Raw genomic sequence first — 17637 nt, 5'->3', positions numbered from 1 at the left:
CAGTAAGAAACACAAATAGACAATATAGGACTCTACTCCCTATTTTAAAAATCTTTTTTGTTTCTCAGTCTATTGTATTTTCAAAATCAGCTCGCATTGTAATAGACTCTTTATTTTGTTATTTTTGTATTTCAGCTTTCAAACGGCTATATAAAACCCATTCGTTTAAACGTCAAATTTAAAACAGCCGTATGGCTTCTGTTTCAATAGAAATATCTTGAAATTTCACAACATAACATCTTTTTCTTGACAATTCAAGGAAACTAGAGTTTTTCTCATGATGATAGGCGCAGCAAAAAGGAAACCAAATACAGCGGAGATAGAGAGAGAGATAACCTGAAAGCCGTGCAGTTTTTTGTAGGGCGTAAATCCCCGGCACGTAGTTGTAGTTGCAATTTTCGAAATTGTCTGGAAATTAAATGGGAGACATGAAACTTCCAAAATAAACATGACTTTTTGTGCGAACGTAAAATCTCTTCAGGTACACAATAGCTGTGATTACACTCACCTCTTTCCTGAGTTAACCCAGTGGTTAATAATCTTGGGTTGGGATGGGTTTGGGTTTCCGGTTAGGTTTAATCCTCCGGCTACGTCGCAAAAAATTACCAGAGGTCAACTTTTGACCTAGCAGTGTTTGGCGGGAAATTAATTCATCATGGAGAACACAAACCGCGAAACTTATGGTTTTTGTCGGAGTATTCAGTGCAAAGACGAGTGAAACATACTTAATGTGAACCTCGAAAGTTGGCCATGTTTGATGCCGCGTGTCTTGAATTTGGTACTTGCGAGGATATTTGCCGCGATTTCAGCGCAACACCACAAAAATGCCCAGCATGTGCTGTGGTTTCCGGATTTACTATTTTCTTCCATCCGACTGGTTGAACTACTCTTGTGGTTAGATAAACCACTGCTAAACCCTACGACTTGGTTCGGGAAACGTCATGGGTAATTCTTTTGTTCTTTTTTATGTATCCATAGCGATTTCCCATGGGCAGTTTCACTGCGGGAATAGAGGTCACACACAAAACACAGACTTTCCGTGGGTAAGGTCTCACATTCTCGTGGGCAAAAGGTCTAGTGTAACCACAGCTAATAGCTCTGTAACCACAGCTAATAGCTGTCGAAATCGCTGTGGATATGGTTATTACCCACAGGGTAATAACCATATCCATAGCGATTCTGTGGGTAATAACCCACGGTTATTACCCACGGGGTTACCTCGGGAAGGAGGTGAGTTAAACCACAGCTAAAACAATCGAAGCCTGATAAGTGTTTAAGTTTCCTTCGGTGTCAGTTTACTAACGATCTACCCGCTAATTACAACGTGCTCTCCTCAGCTAGTGAGGGATACTTTCTTTGTTAACACGAACACCGTTGTCATCTATGGTATGCCATTGACTCACCAGCCATACATATGACATCCACTCTTTGAGGATCATGATTTAAATTTTAAAAATAAATTTACACTAAACTTATTAACTGAGGGTTTCTTATTGTGATGCAAATGATCCAGAATCGCCAGCCGTGCCACTGTATCCTCCAATCAAAAGTCGGTACTTATCAGCCTCGTTTGTCACCTTAAAATTCATGTACTCAGCGTAGATGACTGTGTCATCAGTCTTCCAGCTCAACTCTCATTATGACGTCATCAGCGGCCGTTAAACGATGAAGATTATCGCTTCCGAGCCAGAACTCGCCACTCAGATTTCCAAAGCCGTTTTTCTATGAATCCTATCCAAGATAGAAGTCAAAGGAGCCGGTCCATTCTCCACCATCCGTGGTCATGTCACATAGCACTTGGATTGGGCCGTCACCATCAGGACTGATGGTGTATACGCGACTGGAATTCCAACCGTTTTGAAGGATCTTGATGCAACTTTCTGGCTTTAAAGCAGCTAGATGTGCAAACAAGTAAACGTTAAGCAATAACACGAAAAAGAAAAAAAGGAAAACCTTGCTCAACGGTAGGGCGCCGGATTCGCAAATTACAACTTAAAGCTTTTCAAAGATTGTCCCTAAGATCGTGGTTTCTATCGACTCTTTACATAACAAAACAATACGAATACTTACCGTAGCATCTTAAGCTACCGCCGCCTTGATCGTCAGGGATGCAGATTCCTTTTTTGCCGCAAATATTACCACTCGTCTCACACGACCTCTCTATCTGTGTAGGCTATCCCATGGGGTCGAATAAAATTAGAGGTTAAAATTATTTGTGTTTTCAGAAGTTGTAGAAAACACACCCGATTATTTGTTATCAATACAAAGGGAAGAAGAAGATCAAAACACACGCTCTAAGAAGTCATTTCAGAGTTCACGCAGCTTCAACGAACTGTAAAAGGCAGAAATCAGCTCCATAAAATTACATTTTTGCACAACAACGCCAAAACAATGAAACCAGCCCTGCTAACAAAACGTTCGCCGTCAGTGAGTTTATAAAATTTGAGGCAAAGTTAAAACGTCTAAAGTTCGAGTAATTTTTCCCAGGGCAGATGTAAAAATCAATGAAAAATGCCCTTTGTCTCAACCATGTTACTTGCGCAACACGTTTCATTTTTGTTGTTTAGTTAATACTTGTTATCAGTTTTGTTACTTTTAAGCTTTATTATCCACGCCATGATTGCCAGGAATCGAATTTCGTTACATAACCTTTGAAATCGCTATAATCAGCCACTATTACTTTTTATCTGTTGAGTTACGGGATCCGTCGTCCTCTCGCTGTCGAAAGTTCCTAAAGCTATCTTTCTATCGATTGCTATTCGCAGGAGTAAGATCAAATTCGGACCAGACAACTACAACCTCTATTTTGTCATCTATTTGATTCGCCGCTTCTTCCAATAAACATTCTGATTGATTTAACTTGATTTCTGTGGAATTATTCAAACAATCAATGTGTGTTAGATTGTTCAAGCTCCTGGGGTTAAATCCCCCTCAATTGACACTGCATGTGACTTCGCCCTGAAAGGTCACAAACCAATCCTCATTCAGTAATTTTTCCCTCTTTATGTCAAAAAAAAAAAGCCAACTTAAAGGTACATAGTAACAGCTATGAAGTTTCACACCAAACGAGATAAAATTTGAAAAATCGACAGCCTAATAAAGTGTCCTTTTCTCCTATCCAAAAGACCTTTTGTGTAAGGAAACAAGTACTAAATATTGATTACTCAGGCGGCTCTGAAAATTGTACCGTTAGGCTTTTCTTACAGGAGATATGACTTTGGTGCTAAGATATTTTGATATTGATATGTTCATGTCTTTTAATGAAAGTTGAGTGCTAAGGCTACCAAAACTTGTAAAATATACTTCAAATCTGGTGAGACTGTTTATGAGAAATAAATAATGGCTAAAACCTTTTCTTTCTTCAATTGTTTTCTTTGATATTGTACCAAGTTACGTAATACCTGTATTCCCCAGTACAAAAATTCGTCATCTTGAATAAAATTATCCACTGCAAGAAATCGATCAGAGTCGCTTAGTTGACATTTAAATCTCCTCCAGTCTTCTGCTGGTCCAAAGTTGTAAGAAAGGCAACGGCTTTTAGCCACACATTGCAGCTGGCATTTATCTACTGAATCCACTTCTGTCTCCTCAATAACCCTTCCAATAAGTTTATGTCCTCTGACCTCCACTGCAAAGTTTATGGCATATAAATCATTTGTATTTACCCGAACAAGTCCTAATACCATCGTTGCTGGCAAAGAGACTGAGAGCCAGAACAAGAACATAGTTTGTGTTTTTTTAGTTCTTTTCAAGTTAGTAGCGTCAAGTTTGCCAAATTAGCTTAAGAAAAAACGCAGCACTTCCTCTTTCAGAAATGATTTGAGAAATTATTTTATTGATTCTTAGAGAGAAGTTGATTCTTTTGAGGTTACATTGCAATGTTTTATTCTATATACTCTATTTATATTTGTTTTTAATAGTTACTTTGTTAGGCTAGTTCCAATTTTAATTCTAGACTTGCACGTATTACTTACTAATCCTTAGTTTTGAGGGCCACTGGTTTGTCAGCGTAAGCTGTTATGTGCACACCCTCTTTAAATAAAGTTGATTTGCTTACTTGACTTAGTTCGATGTTGACACAACCCTCGAATTTTGCATTTTGAATCTCTTATTCTTATTCCGGGTGGACTCACAGGATTTATTCATCGTTAAGGTTTTCATAATGAACTGCTGGTTCACCAATCATAACTATAAAGAACTTAAACCATTCAATTTTTGAGTGTAATGTAAGGTTGCTCTATAAACACGCCACCCTCACGACATAAATCCTAACAAATGCATTTAAAAGAAGAATATGTATGTCACATCTCTTTTCAAAGCTCGTTTCTAAATTGAAATAGTAAGTTGATGAGAAAATGAACTTGGCAAGGTGCTGATAATTGTTTGTTTCTGCCAGCTGGAATCCTTAAAATCTAATTACTGTCTCAAAATAACAGAGATAGTAGACTAAATATTTCTTTTCATTCGTAAGGTTTTTCAGTTCTTTTTTTTTTAATTTTTTACTCCAACATAACTACAATTTTCTAAGCACGCAAATGAAGATCTCTCTTACGTCACATCTATCTACATTCTTGCATCAATTTGTATATACCTTTCACGAGTATAAAACATCAAAGTATAGTGTTATCACTCGCATGGCTGACACTGTGGAATGTCCAGGTGCAATTTGATTCATAACATTCTAAGCCTGTGCTTTGAAGCAGGTGCTTCAACAACGATTTACGGAAAATCATTCTCTTTGTAATTTAAATGTTAGTAAATTCTTCATTAGATATATGTATGCCGTGCACATCTAGCAAGCCATCAGCAATCTCGCCGCAATTCTTAGATCTAAAGGAACATTATGTAAAAGGCCGATCCAAGCAGTATGCAGGAAGCATGTGATATATGAACTTTATAATGGACCTTGCTTACGTACCATAGAGTCTCTGTGGCTCGGTGGTAGAGCGTTGGAGCACGAAATCCGAAAGTCTGAAGTTCGATTCCTTTTTCATGCTGAAAGTTGAAATGAATGGCTTGGAAAAATTGAATCCGAATACATAGAACCTCAATTGGAAATACAATTAATCTGGATTACTTTTTTTATTATTATTGTGTATGCCCTAGCCATTCAGTACTTTTTTTAGAATCTTTGCGAGAGACGTCTCCCAATGGACACACATACGAGACCCTCTACCATTAGTTTACATTGATAATTTGCTAGGGGTGGGTTCGTTAATAGAACAACAAATAGTCGATTATGTTTCTTCTTAACGAAGTGTGCGCACTTCTAGCTGACCCTTTTGTGATTTTGTTCTCTGATACAATTAGTATATCTATTTCTCTATAAATACGTGCTGACGCAGGTTTGACGCTAGTTCAAGTTCAAATCCTTTCATTGTCCGACCGTTTTTATTTTCATCTCGGTACGTTTTAGTGAGTAGTTATAACCCCTGAAAGTGTACCAGTTGACTCCATCAGCAAGGGAGGCATGGGAACCATTGAGATACAATCCGTTCAGATTGGACGAATGGCAGTCGTTGTACCACCAGGCTCCCTTGTAGTTTTCAGCGCAGTTGGACACGTGTTGACCAAGATCATTATCTTGGTCTTTCGTAGAAAATTGCATATTGCTGAAATGAAATGACATCTTATGTAAGCTTGTTTGTACCATATTCTTAATCTACGTATGCTAAGTTACTCTGATAAATTGCATAAAGTCAGTAACGGTAAACACTCAGTTGTAATTAACTGAAGCATCGGTATTTTTCCCATACGGCGATCTATAATGAGGAGAAAGCACCTTTATTACGCAACCCAGAACAGATTTATTCAACTTCTCATCTCCGTTATCAGCATTTTAACTGAAATTTGGATCGCTGCTAGCCATCAGCTTCAAAGTATCACCAGCCAATATTGTCTACAATTGCACGTGGATCAGTTTAGTTTCTTTGTGACGTAGGAAAGTCTCTTTTAATTATCCGTTGACTGAATTTTTTAAAGGGTGTTCTTAAAGGCGAGGAAATGAAGAATGGGAAATGGGAAATGGGAATTAGGAGAATAATTTTTCTTTTAAGATTTACTGCTTTTTTATTCATAGTTACCTATTTCTTAAATTTTATTTCAACTTTTAAAAAGAGTGATTCGTTTAATCCATCCAGATTTCTATCATGCGTTGTATAAGTTCTATGGTCCCTTTATCCACTGTGTACCTTCAAATTTCAATAACGAAAGCGTTAATGGGTTTGTTATTTATTGATATCGGGACTCCTCTCATGATAATGGTAGTTGTAACCAGAGAGTCATCTAGAACGCTGGGAGAGAGAGAAGCAACTTGGCAACTTTGCAGTTTTTGTTGGTCTTATTTAATTATGCAGAACGATTCGAACCTAACACGGAGAGGAACACCAGTAAGATGGCGAACTTCCAAACTAAACAAAAACGTCTGAGATTTTAGTTTATTATTTTTCGAATGTAAAAGCTCTTCAGCTGCCAATCCAATCTAGCACCGATAAGTCGTTAAGGTTCCTTTAAAAGGTAAATTCAAACTAGACTTGGAAATTAAGGGTTTCTTACTGTGTTTGATGTGGTTCTGTACCCATAGAGTCGCCAGCAGTGCCACTGTATCCTCCAATCTTGAGCCGGTACTTATCACGTTCATCTGCCACCATAAAAGTCGTGTACTTTGCGTAGGTAATGTTCCCTTCAAAGTCCTCTAGGTCAACTCTCAAAATGACCTTATCAGCAGATGTTAAGCGATGAAGGTTGTCGTTTCCGAGCCAGAACTCACCACTCAGATTTCCAAAGCCATTTTTGTAGGATTCCCATCCAAGATAGAAGTCTACAGAGCCGTCTAAACGTCTCTGAAAAACGGTCCAGCCTCCACCGTCCGTTTTCATGTCACATAACACTTGGATTGGACTACCGCCAACAGGATTGATGGTATATACGCCACTGGAATTCCAGCCATCTCGAAGAAGTTCGGTGCAGCTTTCTCGCTCTAACAAAATACAGACAAACAAAAACTAAGAGAGGCTTACCGCATTTTCTCCATCAATTATCAACGTAGGTTTAGTCAAGAAAGTTTGTCAATCGGCTAGCTGTATCCCACTCATGAACGATAGAGCTGAAAACTTTGACCTTGCGTTAGGCACCAAACCTAGATAATAAGAAGAGGGATTACTTTATAGTCCATCTGGAACAAAACTCACAAACTATTCACCTTCGCATAGAAACCCATCGCCTTTATATCCATCCTTGCACCAGCAGCTATACGACCCTTCAGAATTGTAGCATAAGGCGTTCATGTGACAGGTATGATTTCCTTCTGTGCACTCGTCCACGTCTGCAAAATATTTTAAAAGCTACCTCTAGCATTACTGATCGGTTGAGTCAATGAAAATGAGTTTTTATATTCCCCCTCCAACCCATTTTAGATCAGACGTAATTTGTGATGCAACTGAGTGTTCTCCGTGTTATATTCTCAGTCGGGGGCGAGGGGGGAAATTATTCATTTCTTGTAGAAGCTATAAAGCTCGTCAAAAAAACTTTTCGAAAAGAACGAAAGGATCACAGGATTCTGTAATAGGCGATGCCAAACTTATCTCTATCACTCACCTGTTTCACACTTGTCCCCAGTAAATCCCGGTGAACAAACGCAGAGATAAGTTTCGTGTTCAAAATCTGAATAACATCGTGAGTTTGGAGAACACTGAGCGGTAGAACATGAATTCTTTAATAGGATAAAAAACAAAATAATGCGTAGATTAAACAAAAAACCAAATTATTGGCCTTTTCGAAAAAATGTTCAGAGGACACTTTTTTATATAAATAAAGGAACAAAGACAGAAAAGACGGAAATAGCCTTTTCTATTGTTTGGTTTATGTTTCTAGTTAAATGTCGAACATTTTCCAAATATTATCGTGCATGCAACTCTTGGTAGGATAAGAGCAATATCTTTGATAGCTGCTAAATTTACGCTTCGTCTACCCTAGCCCAATCGCCTCTCCAAACGCTTTATGATGACCGCAAGTCACTATAGTGACCATGTTTTGCGAGCTTGAAGCAAGCAACAACGAAATACAAAGTTAGAGAAACTCTGTTGATGTAAAATAACAACGAAACTGAGCTACTAAATGCAAAATCTATCGTTGTCAAGAGGCTTCTCTGAGATATGCGAGGTTCTGAGCCATTTCTTGTCGCAAGAAAAAATCAACAAATTCATGTTATGCTTTTCTCCACACTCCCTCTCCACGATACCTTTGTTGCGTGATAGAGAAAGTCCTTCCGTGTGACCAAGTCATCTGGATCTCTGACACCATCAGAATCACTCAGCTCACACACATGATCACCCTCCTCGTTTGGACCAAAGTTGTATGATTCACAAGTGACTTCCATGAAACATTGTATTTCACAACTTTCTGCTGTCTTTGCTCTCGGTGTGCTGATCACGTGATTTAGGAGAGCCTTGTTTGCAAGTGGCTCTTGAAACTCCTTTGTTATGCATGGAGCTATTTCAAATTGACAACACCGAACACCTATCAATTATTGATTTCAAACAATCGTGAAAAATGTATGATTTCTTTTATGGTATCTTTATTAATAGAAACGTTTCGATTTTACTTGACAACAAGACAATAATGTTTAAAAGCCCAAATTTCAGTTCTTGACATCTAGCCGGTGCACCGATTTTGTAAAGTTCAGAAAAAATCACCCAATCCTGATTTGGTAAAAACCGGCTAAAAAGAGAAATAAAATAAAATTGAATATATTATGATTTGAGTTAAAGGTTCGCTTTCGAAAGGCCTCCTTATTCAATCTTTTTTTATTAAAAACTACTAGTTATCATTCGAGATCAGATGGAAGATAAAAAACAGTATGCTAGTGAAAATAGATTCAAAATAATTCGCAAATGGTAGCATGAAACATGAAACTCAAAAAACTAAAAACCTGTACTTATCTTTCGATCGGTATGTTGTCATCGTAGACTTAACTTTATCTATATGGAAATAAAAAGTTGTGTAGAAAAATAAAATCACGACCCTCCTACCTATATTTGAGAGGACAATCCACGAAAGCCTCTCCAAAACCACGAAAAGAAAAATTATCCATAACTGAAAACAATTCATGGAGGCAAGGATGTATTGTAATTAGCTAAAGGAAACTTCACCCTCGTAGCCCTACAGGTTCAATAGTATTCCTTTATTGCCGTAAGGCTCTATTGTGATGCATAACCGACAAGGTTTGTCTGTGATAAGACTGGCTGGCATATTAAAATTTAGTTATCATAATGATGCATTTTCTTTTATATTTCCAAGCACATTCATGCTACGCCTCCGGGGAAACTTTACTCCCATGCTGGGTCCCTGGAAAACAAAATAAAAAAAATATATATATATTACAAAGTTTTCTTTTCTTGTCACGAACAAACGACAAAGCAAAATTCTGAGTCTTCCTTAAACAATCGAACATCGAGTCGGATTCCACTCTACGATGCTCTGAACTACGGACTGTCTATAATGGGCTTGGTTATTACTAGTTTCACATTTGACGCGCGTCCAACACATAGCTACGATCAGCCATCTCGAAATCGTCATGTCTGAAAATGGAATACGAAAATCACCCAAAAACCACGAAAAAATATCTTCACTCTTAAATTGTCTTTCAGCAGTCATTCGCATCAACTCACAAAGACAGTCAACACACAAAGACAGTCAACCCACAAAGACAATCTTTTCAAAGACACGTTTTTGGCGAGTTTTTCACTTGAAAACGTCACGTTTTCGAGTGAAACACTCGCCAAAAACGTGTAGCTTTGAAACTCGTGCACTTTAAACTCAAACTCAGCGGGTCTACGCCTTTGTTGAGTAATGAGCATAAATTCTCATTCACAGGCAAATCAATACTTTGTTTCTATGAAATCTTTTCAAGCATATCTCATTAAGCTTAAACGGGTATCCCGTCAAAACTACTTGTATTGAGAATTTTAGAATTTAAAATTTAATTCATTCGCCACGGGAATGGCAGGAGAAAGGAACAGAAGTTTCGTCCCAATTGACCTTTGTACCCACCATCCACCCCAGGGGAGGACATCCATCACACAGTAATCTCGTGAGTGGAGAATTGACGTCTCCTACCCCTAACCCTGCAGGAGACGGGACCTCCATTTAATCGTCCCTATGAATTTACCACTTGTCGTGGTAAATCCCTCTGGTAGAGTATGCATCTCTGAACGGCATTTCTTTTCTGTTACTTTGTGTACAGCATGGCATTAGCTGCATCTTAGAGCCAGACTTAAAGTACGGCTGTTAATTTTTCTAACAGTATAGATGGGCGAAAATTGAACGGAAGCATGACAAAAAAAGAAACAGAAACGAATTTGGAAAGTTCTTGTCGATAAGAATGTGTGGATGAAGAGCGATGCCAGTCTTAAAACTTCACAGAACCATGAAGGGTGGCTCAGAGAAATTGTAATCATAACTGAGTGAGTCTGGTTGATTGGCTGAATTTTTTAATTCACTAACGATGACGGTTTTAATTTACAGTGGAATTAAGTTGATGTAAACAATAGAAATATGAATTGATTCAGTTTGCCAGTGACAAAACATACACATCGATTATCCTTCTCTGGACCTTTCAGAAAACGATCTCGCGTTCAAAACAGATGTTGAGATTATTTTGCATCATTTTATACTTGAAACAAGGGCAGACATCTTTAGTTAAAGTCAGTTTTGCCAATTTCTTTTGGCCTAAGCTTGGAAAATACCGGACACGAACCCCTTTGGAATGAGGTTAAGTTTACTGGTTGTGATCCTCACTGGTAAAAATCAAAGAGGCTACTCATATAAGACTTCACCCAGAAAACATTAGCAAGGACAGTGGAATAGAAATTCCAGAAGCATGGACGCCCACGATCAAAAAGCACAGCCGACTGGAGTGCCGTGCGACAGCGGACCGCCGAGGGAACGACTCACGAACGAAGAGGATAAAATGAACCGACCACAGCTGTGGAAACCAACCAATTACAGCGGAAAATCCTGCTTTATAACAAGACCCGAAACCAGTCGACTTATCGCAATCGAAACGTCGTGATTCATATCATAAGTGTCCACATCGTCACACAAGCAATGATACTTTATTATTATTGTACTTCAGCACCATGAACAAACAGCCTTTTTTAACGAAATTTGTTTCAAAAGTTTTAGCAAGAGGTTACTGGTCATTCTATGAACGACAAGCAACATTAAAATGAGGGCGAGGGGAGATAAATAAGAGTACAAGAGAAGTGTCAACAGTCGTGGAGAGTAACAAGACCTTTGCTGTCCATTTTAACAGATGAATACATGAGTGTTCTTAAGTATAGCAACTTTTGGTTTTGTTCTGATTGTATTCAAGTTTCACATTGAAATTTGGATTATCGAAACTTTACCAAGGGAGAAACAAAAAATTATAAGGCGAAAAGGGAAGGACTTTCAATGAACTTCTTAGAGATTCATTAAAGATTAATATTTCATGGGAGGTGAGCCAGCTAATTTTGCCACTCCTCGTAGATATTTTGTGCATGAACTGCATCCAATGCGAATGAAATATGTTTATTTTAAATTATGAAGTGAAATAAATCAGCACAGAATGGCTCTAGACTTTAGAACTCACTCACAGAGAAACAAGAATAAACGTTTAGAATCGAGGTGGCCTTGATTTCATCTCAGCTTTTTTAACTGAATAGTAATATCCCCTCCAGTGGAACTAGTTAACTCTATTCGCAAACGTAGAATGCTCACCACGAAGATAAAGACGATTGAGATTGCTTCCATGGCAGTCATTGTACCATCAGCCTCCTTTAAACGTCTGGGTACAGCTTTTTTCATACTTGTTGTTTTTGTCTTTTGTGGAAAACTCCATGCCACTAAAAGTTAAAGATGAATAAAGAGAGGCTACGATGACAACAAATGTTGACTTAAAACTGAAGAAAAGATTTTATAACTCTCAAACCTTAAATCATGTTTTCCATTTCTCATCGAGTCACCAGTGGTGCCGTTATTGTACTTTCCCATCAAAAGCCCGTACATATCTGCCTCATCTGCCGCCTTAAAAGTCTCGTACTCGGCAAATTTGATATTCCCTTCAAAATATTCAAGGTCAACTCTCAGCATGACGTCATCAGCGGCTGTTAAATGGTGAAGGTTATCGTTCCCAAGCCAGAACACACCGCTCAAATTCCCAAAGCCGTTTTTGTAGGATTCCCATCCAAGATAGAGTTCAACAGAGCCATCTAAACGTCTATTACAAACGGTCCAGCCTCCACCGACCATTTTCATAACACACAACACTTGGATTGAACTGCCGCCATCAGGATTGATCATATATACCAATGTTATTCTGGCCTTAGTAGTTCGGAGCAGCTGTTTAACTCTAAAAAGAACACAAACAACCAAGCAAGGAACGAGAGATGTTCACCATTTTTACTCCATCATTTATAAACCAAGGTTTTAGCTTTCGCTTGAATTGTTATGGCATCCAGCAAGTAAAGAGAATTTTTACAAGGGAAGAAAATGGAAGTGAAGGAGGTTAGTCAGTCGGCTCACTGTCTCCCGTTTATGATCTATAGAGCTCTGAAAACCTTATACCAAACCTAGATAATGAGGGAAGAGATTAATTTACATTCCAACTGGAGAAAACACACTAAATATTCACCTTCACGCAGAAACCCATCGCCTTTATATCCATCCTTGCACCAGCATCTGTGCGACCCTTCAGTATTGTCACATAAGGCGTTCACGTGATAGGCATGATTTCCCCCTGTGCACTTGTTCACATCTGAAGTATTAAGCTCCGTAAGTACCACTGATATCTTGAGACAATGAAACTTTTTAATCCTCTGTAGTCTCCATCCAACCCATCTTTGACTGGGAGTGTTTTCCAATTTAATCTCGAAATCCTATAATATTCTGGGGAAATTTTTACTCATTATTTCCAAATTATACAATGAAGTAAAAAAGAGCATTCCTTCTGAAAACCAAAAAGGGGAAAAGATATCAGGTTTCTGCCATGAACGTAGCCCTATGCATTACACTCACCTGTTTCACACTTGTCTCCAGTAAATCCTGGTGGACGTACACAGAGATCATCGTCGTGTTAAAAATCCGAAAAGCATCGGGAGTTCACAGGGCACTGGGCGGTACCGCATGGATTCTTATGTAAGATCTAAAAGAAGATAATGTTTAGAGTATATAAAGAGACAACTAGTAGGCTATTTCATGGGATGCCTATAAGACCAGTAGACATTCATTTTGAAAATGGTGATAAAATTTATTAGTATATACTAAAACAGTGGATAGCGTTGAAGGCGCGCTCTGATTGGCAAGTCAAACTCCGAATATCCTTTGCTATTTACCTCCGAGCAACTCGGGAAAAAATGGCGTCCCGGTTTGCATCCGTGACAAGCGAAGAAATCACTCAAATCAATTTTTGGTGCTGTATATTATCTCACTGTTTTAGTACATACTAAAACAACTATTCACCTCAGTGTAGGTGGTTAGCGGTGGATATTTACCTCGTCGCTTTGCGGCTCGGTAAATATCCACCACTAACCACCTCCACTTCGGTGAATAGTTGTTAACTATCAATTGGTCAAAGATTCCAGTTAAGTGGCAAAATATCCCAATCTTAATGTTTACACAACTCTTGGCAGGTTTAAAATACTAGCACTATCGTCAAAAAACATCCTTGCAGTTGATAAATACGATGTTATATTATTACAAAACGTCTAACCAATCGCAATTGGCTTCTAGGCGCTATTACATGATTATATTGGACTCTGCTCTAACTTATAATGAGCATGTCACCGAACTGGTTGTGTCGAAATGCACTGCCAGCCGACGTCAGATAAATCGAGTGAAACACATTCTTGATAAGCAGTCTCTGATAAAATTGTAAATGCTTTAGTTTTCAGTAGGCTGGATTATTGCTCATTTGCACAGTTGCAGTTGCATTTGAAACAGTTGCACTGGCTCCTAGTACATCAGATGGTAAGATTAAGAGAAGCCGTTATGGCCTTTAAGTGCCTCGAAGATCTAGCTCCATCGTAGGTGACCAACAGGTTTATCACAACATCGGACATCCAAGGCCTCCACACTAGAGATAAGATTCTGTTGTAGATGTTGAAGTACTGGTCATCTGCAGATCAGCGCAGTTTCCTGTATAGAGCAGTTACACTCTAGAACAATCTTCCCCAGAATGTTAGATGTACTGACTCTTTTCCAAGTTTTAAACTAGTTTTAAAGAATATTTTTAAAGAGCTTTGATATAGTTTTAATTATTATATGCATTATAATATTACTATAATTCTTTAATTCTTTTAATATCATTTCTTACATTAATAGTGATTAAACTCGGAAGAGAATATAATAGAGTATTATCATATCACAACTCACTACAAGAGACACGCGAATACAAAAATAAGCGTAATTTTCTTGAAATAAAATCACAACGTAAGCTTATATATGTAGTTGTCATAGCTGTCGCGAAAGTTTAATAAAAAATTTCGTCTTTTAAACAAGAAATTAATTTTTGTATTCAAAAAACAATTTTTCTCTATTTTTGTGTTTTGCTTTAAACACACTCTCTCCATGATACCTTTGTAGCGTGATAGAGGAAGTCCTGTCGTGTGGCCAAGTCATCTGGATCTTTGACACCATCAGAACCACTCAGCTCACAGACGTGATCACCAACCTCATTTGAGCCAAAGTTGTATGACTCGTGGCTTTAATAAAACATTGTAGTTTGGCGATGGTATCATGCATGCAGGTCAATAACGGTAATTTTGCAAGGAAAAGATACAAAGCGAAAAAACTTTGTCAATTGGATCGCTGTATCCCATACATGAACGATAGAGCTGAAAACTTTGAAACAGGTATCAAATCTCGATAATAAGAGCAGATATTACTATGTAATCGAACTTAAAGAAAACAAACTAAGAATTCACCTTCACATTGAAACACGTCGCCTTCATATCCATCCTTGCACCAGCATCTATGCGACCCCTCAGTGTTGTTGCATAAGGCGTTCTTGTGACAGGTATGTTTTCCTTTTGCAAAGTATTAAGCTTTCTTTAGTACCACTGATCCCATGAGTCATTGAAACTTGTTAATCTTCTATAGTTTCCGTCCAATCCATCTTTGACTAGGAGTGTTTCCCATTTTCATTTCGAAGTCCTATAATATCCTGAACGAGTTTTTACTCATTATTTCCAAATTATAGAATTAAGTGAAAAAGATCATCCCTTTTGGAAGCCAAAAAGGGGAAAAGATGTCAGATTTCTGCCATGAATGCCCTATGCATTGCACTTACCTGTTTCACACTTGTATTCAGTAAATCCTGATGGGCATACACAAAGGTAAATGTCGTGTTCAAAATCCGAAAATCATCGGGAATTCACAGGGCACTGGGCGGCACCGCATGGACTCTTATGTAAGATTGAAAAGAAGATAATGTTTAGAATATGTAAAGAGACAACTAGTAGGCTATTTCGAGGCATGCCCAAAAGACCAATAGACATGAATTTAAAAAAAGGTAGTAAAGTTCACTATTAACTAGCAAAAGTTTTCAGTTAAGTAACGAAATATTCCAATCTCAATGTATACACAACTCTTGGCAGGTTTAAAATATCAGCAATATCTTCAAAAAAACACCCTTGCATCCAATTGGCTTCTCAGCGCTTTTGCAGGATCATATTGGACTCTATCTTATAAAGAGCATGCCACTGAATTTTTGTCAAAATGCACTACCAGTCTAAGTCAGTTAAGTCGAGTGAAATACCTTCTTGATTAGCAGTCTTATAAAAGTTGTAAATGCTTTAGTTTTCAGTAGGCTGGACTGTTATTCCTCTGTATGGTGTAACACATCAAAGAAAATCGCTACAAATTTACAAAACGTGCAAAACTTTGCCGCATGTGTTATAACTAACATTACGAAATACGATCATATAACGCCAGCTTTAAAACAGTTGGTCTGGCTTCCAGTTCGTCAGATGCTAAGAGCAAGAGATGTTGCCATGGCTTCTAGTGTCTTAAAGGTCTAGCTCCGTCGTACAGGTTTATCATAAGATCTGACATCCACGGCCGCAACACTAAAAATAAGAATCTGTTGCACATTCAGAAGCACTGCTTACCTGCAGGTCAGCGTAGTTTCTTTTATAGAGCTGTTGGAGTATGGAATAATCTACCCGAGAGCGTCAGAAGTATTGGCTCTTTTCCAAGTTTTAAACTAGTTTTAAGGAGTATTAAGGAGTACCAATATAATTTTTAAATATAATGATTATGTGCATTATGATATTGCTAGAGTTTTGTTCTTTTAAAATAATTTCTTAAATTGTAATTAAATTCTGGAAAGCCTCAACAGGATAACTTGATAAAGCATTATTACATTATAACTCACTCTATTTCCCGAACTTTGCAAACAAGAGAGAAATGAGCAAAGGCTAAATATAAAAATAAGCAAAAATTTTCTTAAACTACATACACGACTTAAGTTTATACATGTAGTTTTCATAGCTAACAGTTAGAGTTTAGAATTTAACAATAGCTTGTCAGATATAGCTAGCACTCATATTTGTAAATAGGTACTGAAAAACCTTTTTTTTGGGAGTATTTATCATTAAAGTTTAAGTTTAAGTTTAAGCTGTCGCAAAAGTTTAAGCAAACTTTCCGTCTTTCAAACGATAAGAATTTCAGTCTTATATTCAAAAAACAAATCTTCTCTATGTTTGTTTATGTTTGTTTTCAACACACTCCCTCTCCATGACACCTTTGTTGCGCGGTAGAGGAAGTCTTGCCGTGTGACCAAGTCACCTGGATCTCTGATACCATCAGAATCACTCAGCTCACACACGTGATCACCATTCTCGTTTGGACCAAAATTGTATGATTCACACGTGACTTCCGTAAGACATTGTATTTGAAAACTCTTTGCTGTCTCTGCCTTCGGTGCTGATCACGTGATTTCCGAGAGCCTTGTTTGCAACTGGCTCTTCAAACTCCGCAAAACTAGTTGATCAGAGATAGATTGAGTTAAAACATCAGATTAACAATTATGGATTGCTAAGAATTGCGCAGAATATAGCCATATATGTGGTTTCTTCCAAGGCCTTCACTTGACAGAGAGCTCCATTGCGAGACAAAAAGGCTGAGAGCCCATGTTGCAGTTTTTGACGCTGTTTCATTGACTTCATGAAGTAATCTAACGTCAAATATAATTCCCACTGATATCAAAAGATAGCTAACTGAGGTAAAGGCTTAGCTTTCAAGACGTCTACTCATTTCTTTTTTCATTCGGATAGAAGATGTTATCAGAGAAAAGGGTTTGATGTGAAAGTTATAACCTGTGGCGATAAAAATGTATATTCGGTTAAATGATTTGCAAATAGTTTTCATCTCTTATATTGAACTCGGAAACTAAAACCTGTACCTATCCATCGATTAGACGTTATCGTGGAGCTATGTGGGTCTATAGAAATATGCAATTGCGAAGGAAAATAAAATCAGATATCTCCTACCTATATCTGAGAGGCCATTCCACAAAAACCTCTCCAAAACCACGAAAACAAACATTAAACCTAACTGAAAACGATTCATGGGATCCAGGAGCAATTGCAGATAGCT

The 17637-nt window shown here is 37.9% G+C and overlaps 1 protein-coding gene and 2 pseudogenes across 1 annotated transcript; all 3 read right to left on the bottom strand.

Moving 5' to 3' along the window:
• Window positions 1-1490: 1490 nt before the first annotated feature.
• Window positions 1491-3725, bottom strand: LOC148743123 (uncharacterized; annotated as a pseudogene).
• Window positions 3726-3822: 97 nt separating this feature from the next.
• LOC148743122 (microfibril-associated glycoprotein 4-like) lies at window positions 3823-9376 on the bottom strand. The gene is made up of 6 exons (XM_088762827.1): window positions 9030-9376; window positions 8240-8490; window positions 7597-7711; window positions 7202-7324; window positions 6556-6979; window positions 3823-5612 (listed from the first exon to the last, which is right to left on the bottom strand). Exons 1-6 carry the CDS (start codon window positions 9106-9108, stop codon window positions 5375-5377), a joined length of 1230 nt encoding a protein of 409 aa, XP_088618953.1. The 5' UTR covers window positions 9109-9376; the 3' UTR covers window positions 3823-5374.
• A 2280-nt stretch (window positions 9377-11656) lies between these two features.
• LOC148743121 (ficolin-1-like) lies at window positions 11657-17610 on the bottom strand (annotated as a pseudogene).
• Between the last annotated feature and the right edge of the window lie 27 nt (window positions 17611-17637).

This window comes from Stylophora pistillata, chromosome 1, assembly GCF_964205215.1.
Source record: "Stylophora pistillata chromosome 1, jaStyPist1.2, whole genome shotgun sequence".
Taxonomy (NCBI): domain Eukaryota; kingdom Metazoa; phylum Cnidaria; class Anthozoa; order Scleractinia; family Pocilloporidae; genus Stylophora; species Stylophora pistillata.
Note: the sequence above shows the minus strand (reverse complement) of the source record. Positions and strands in the feature narration are given on the sequence as shown.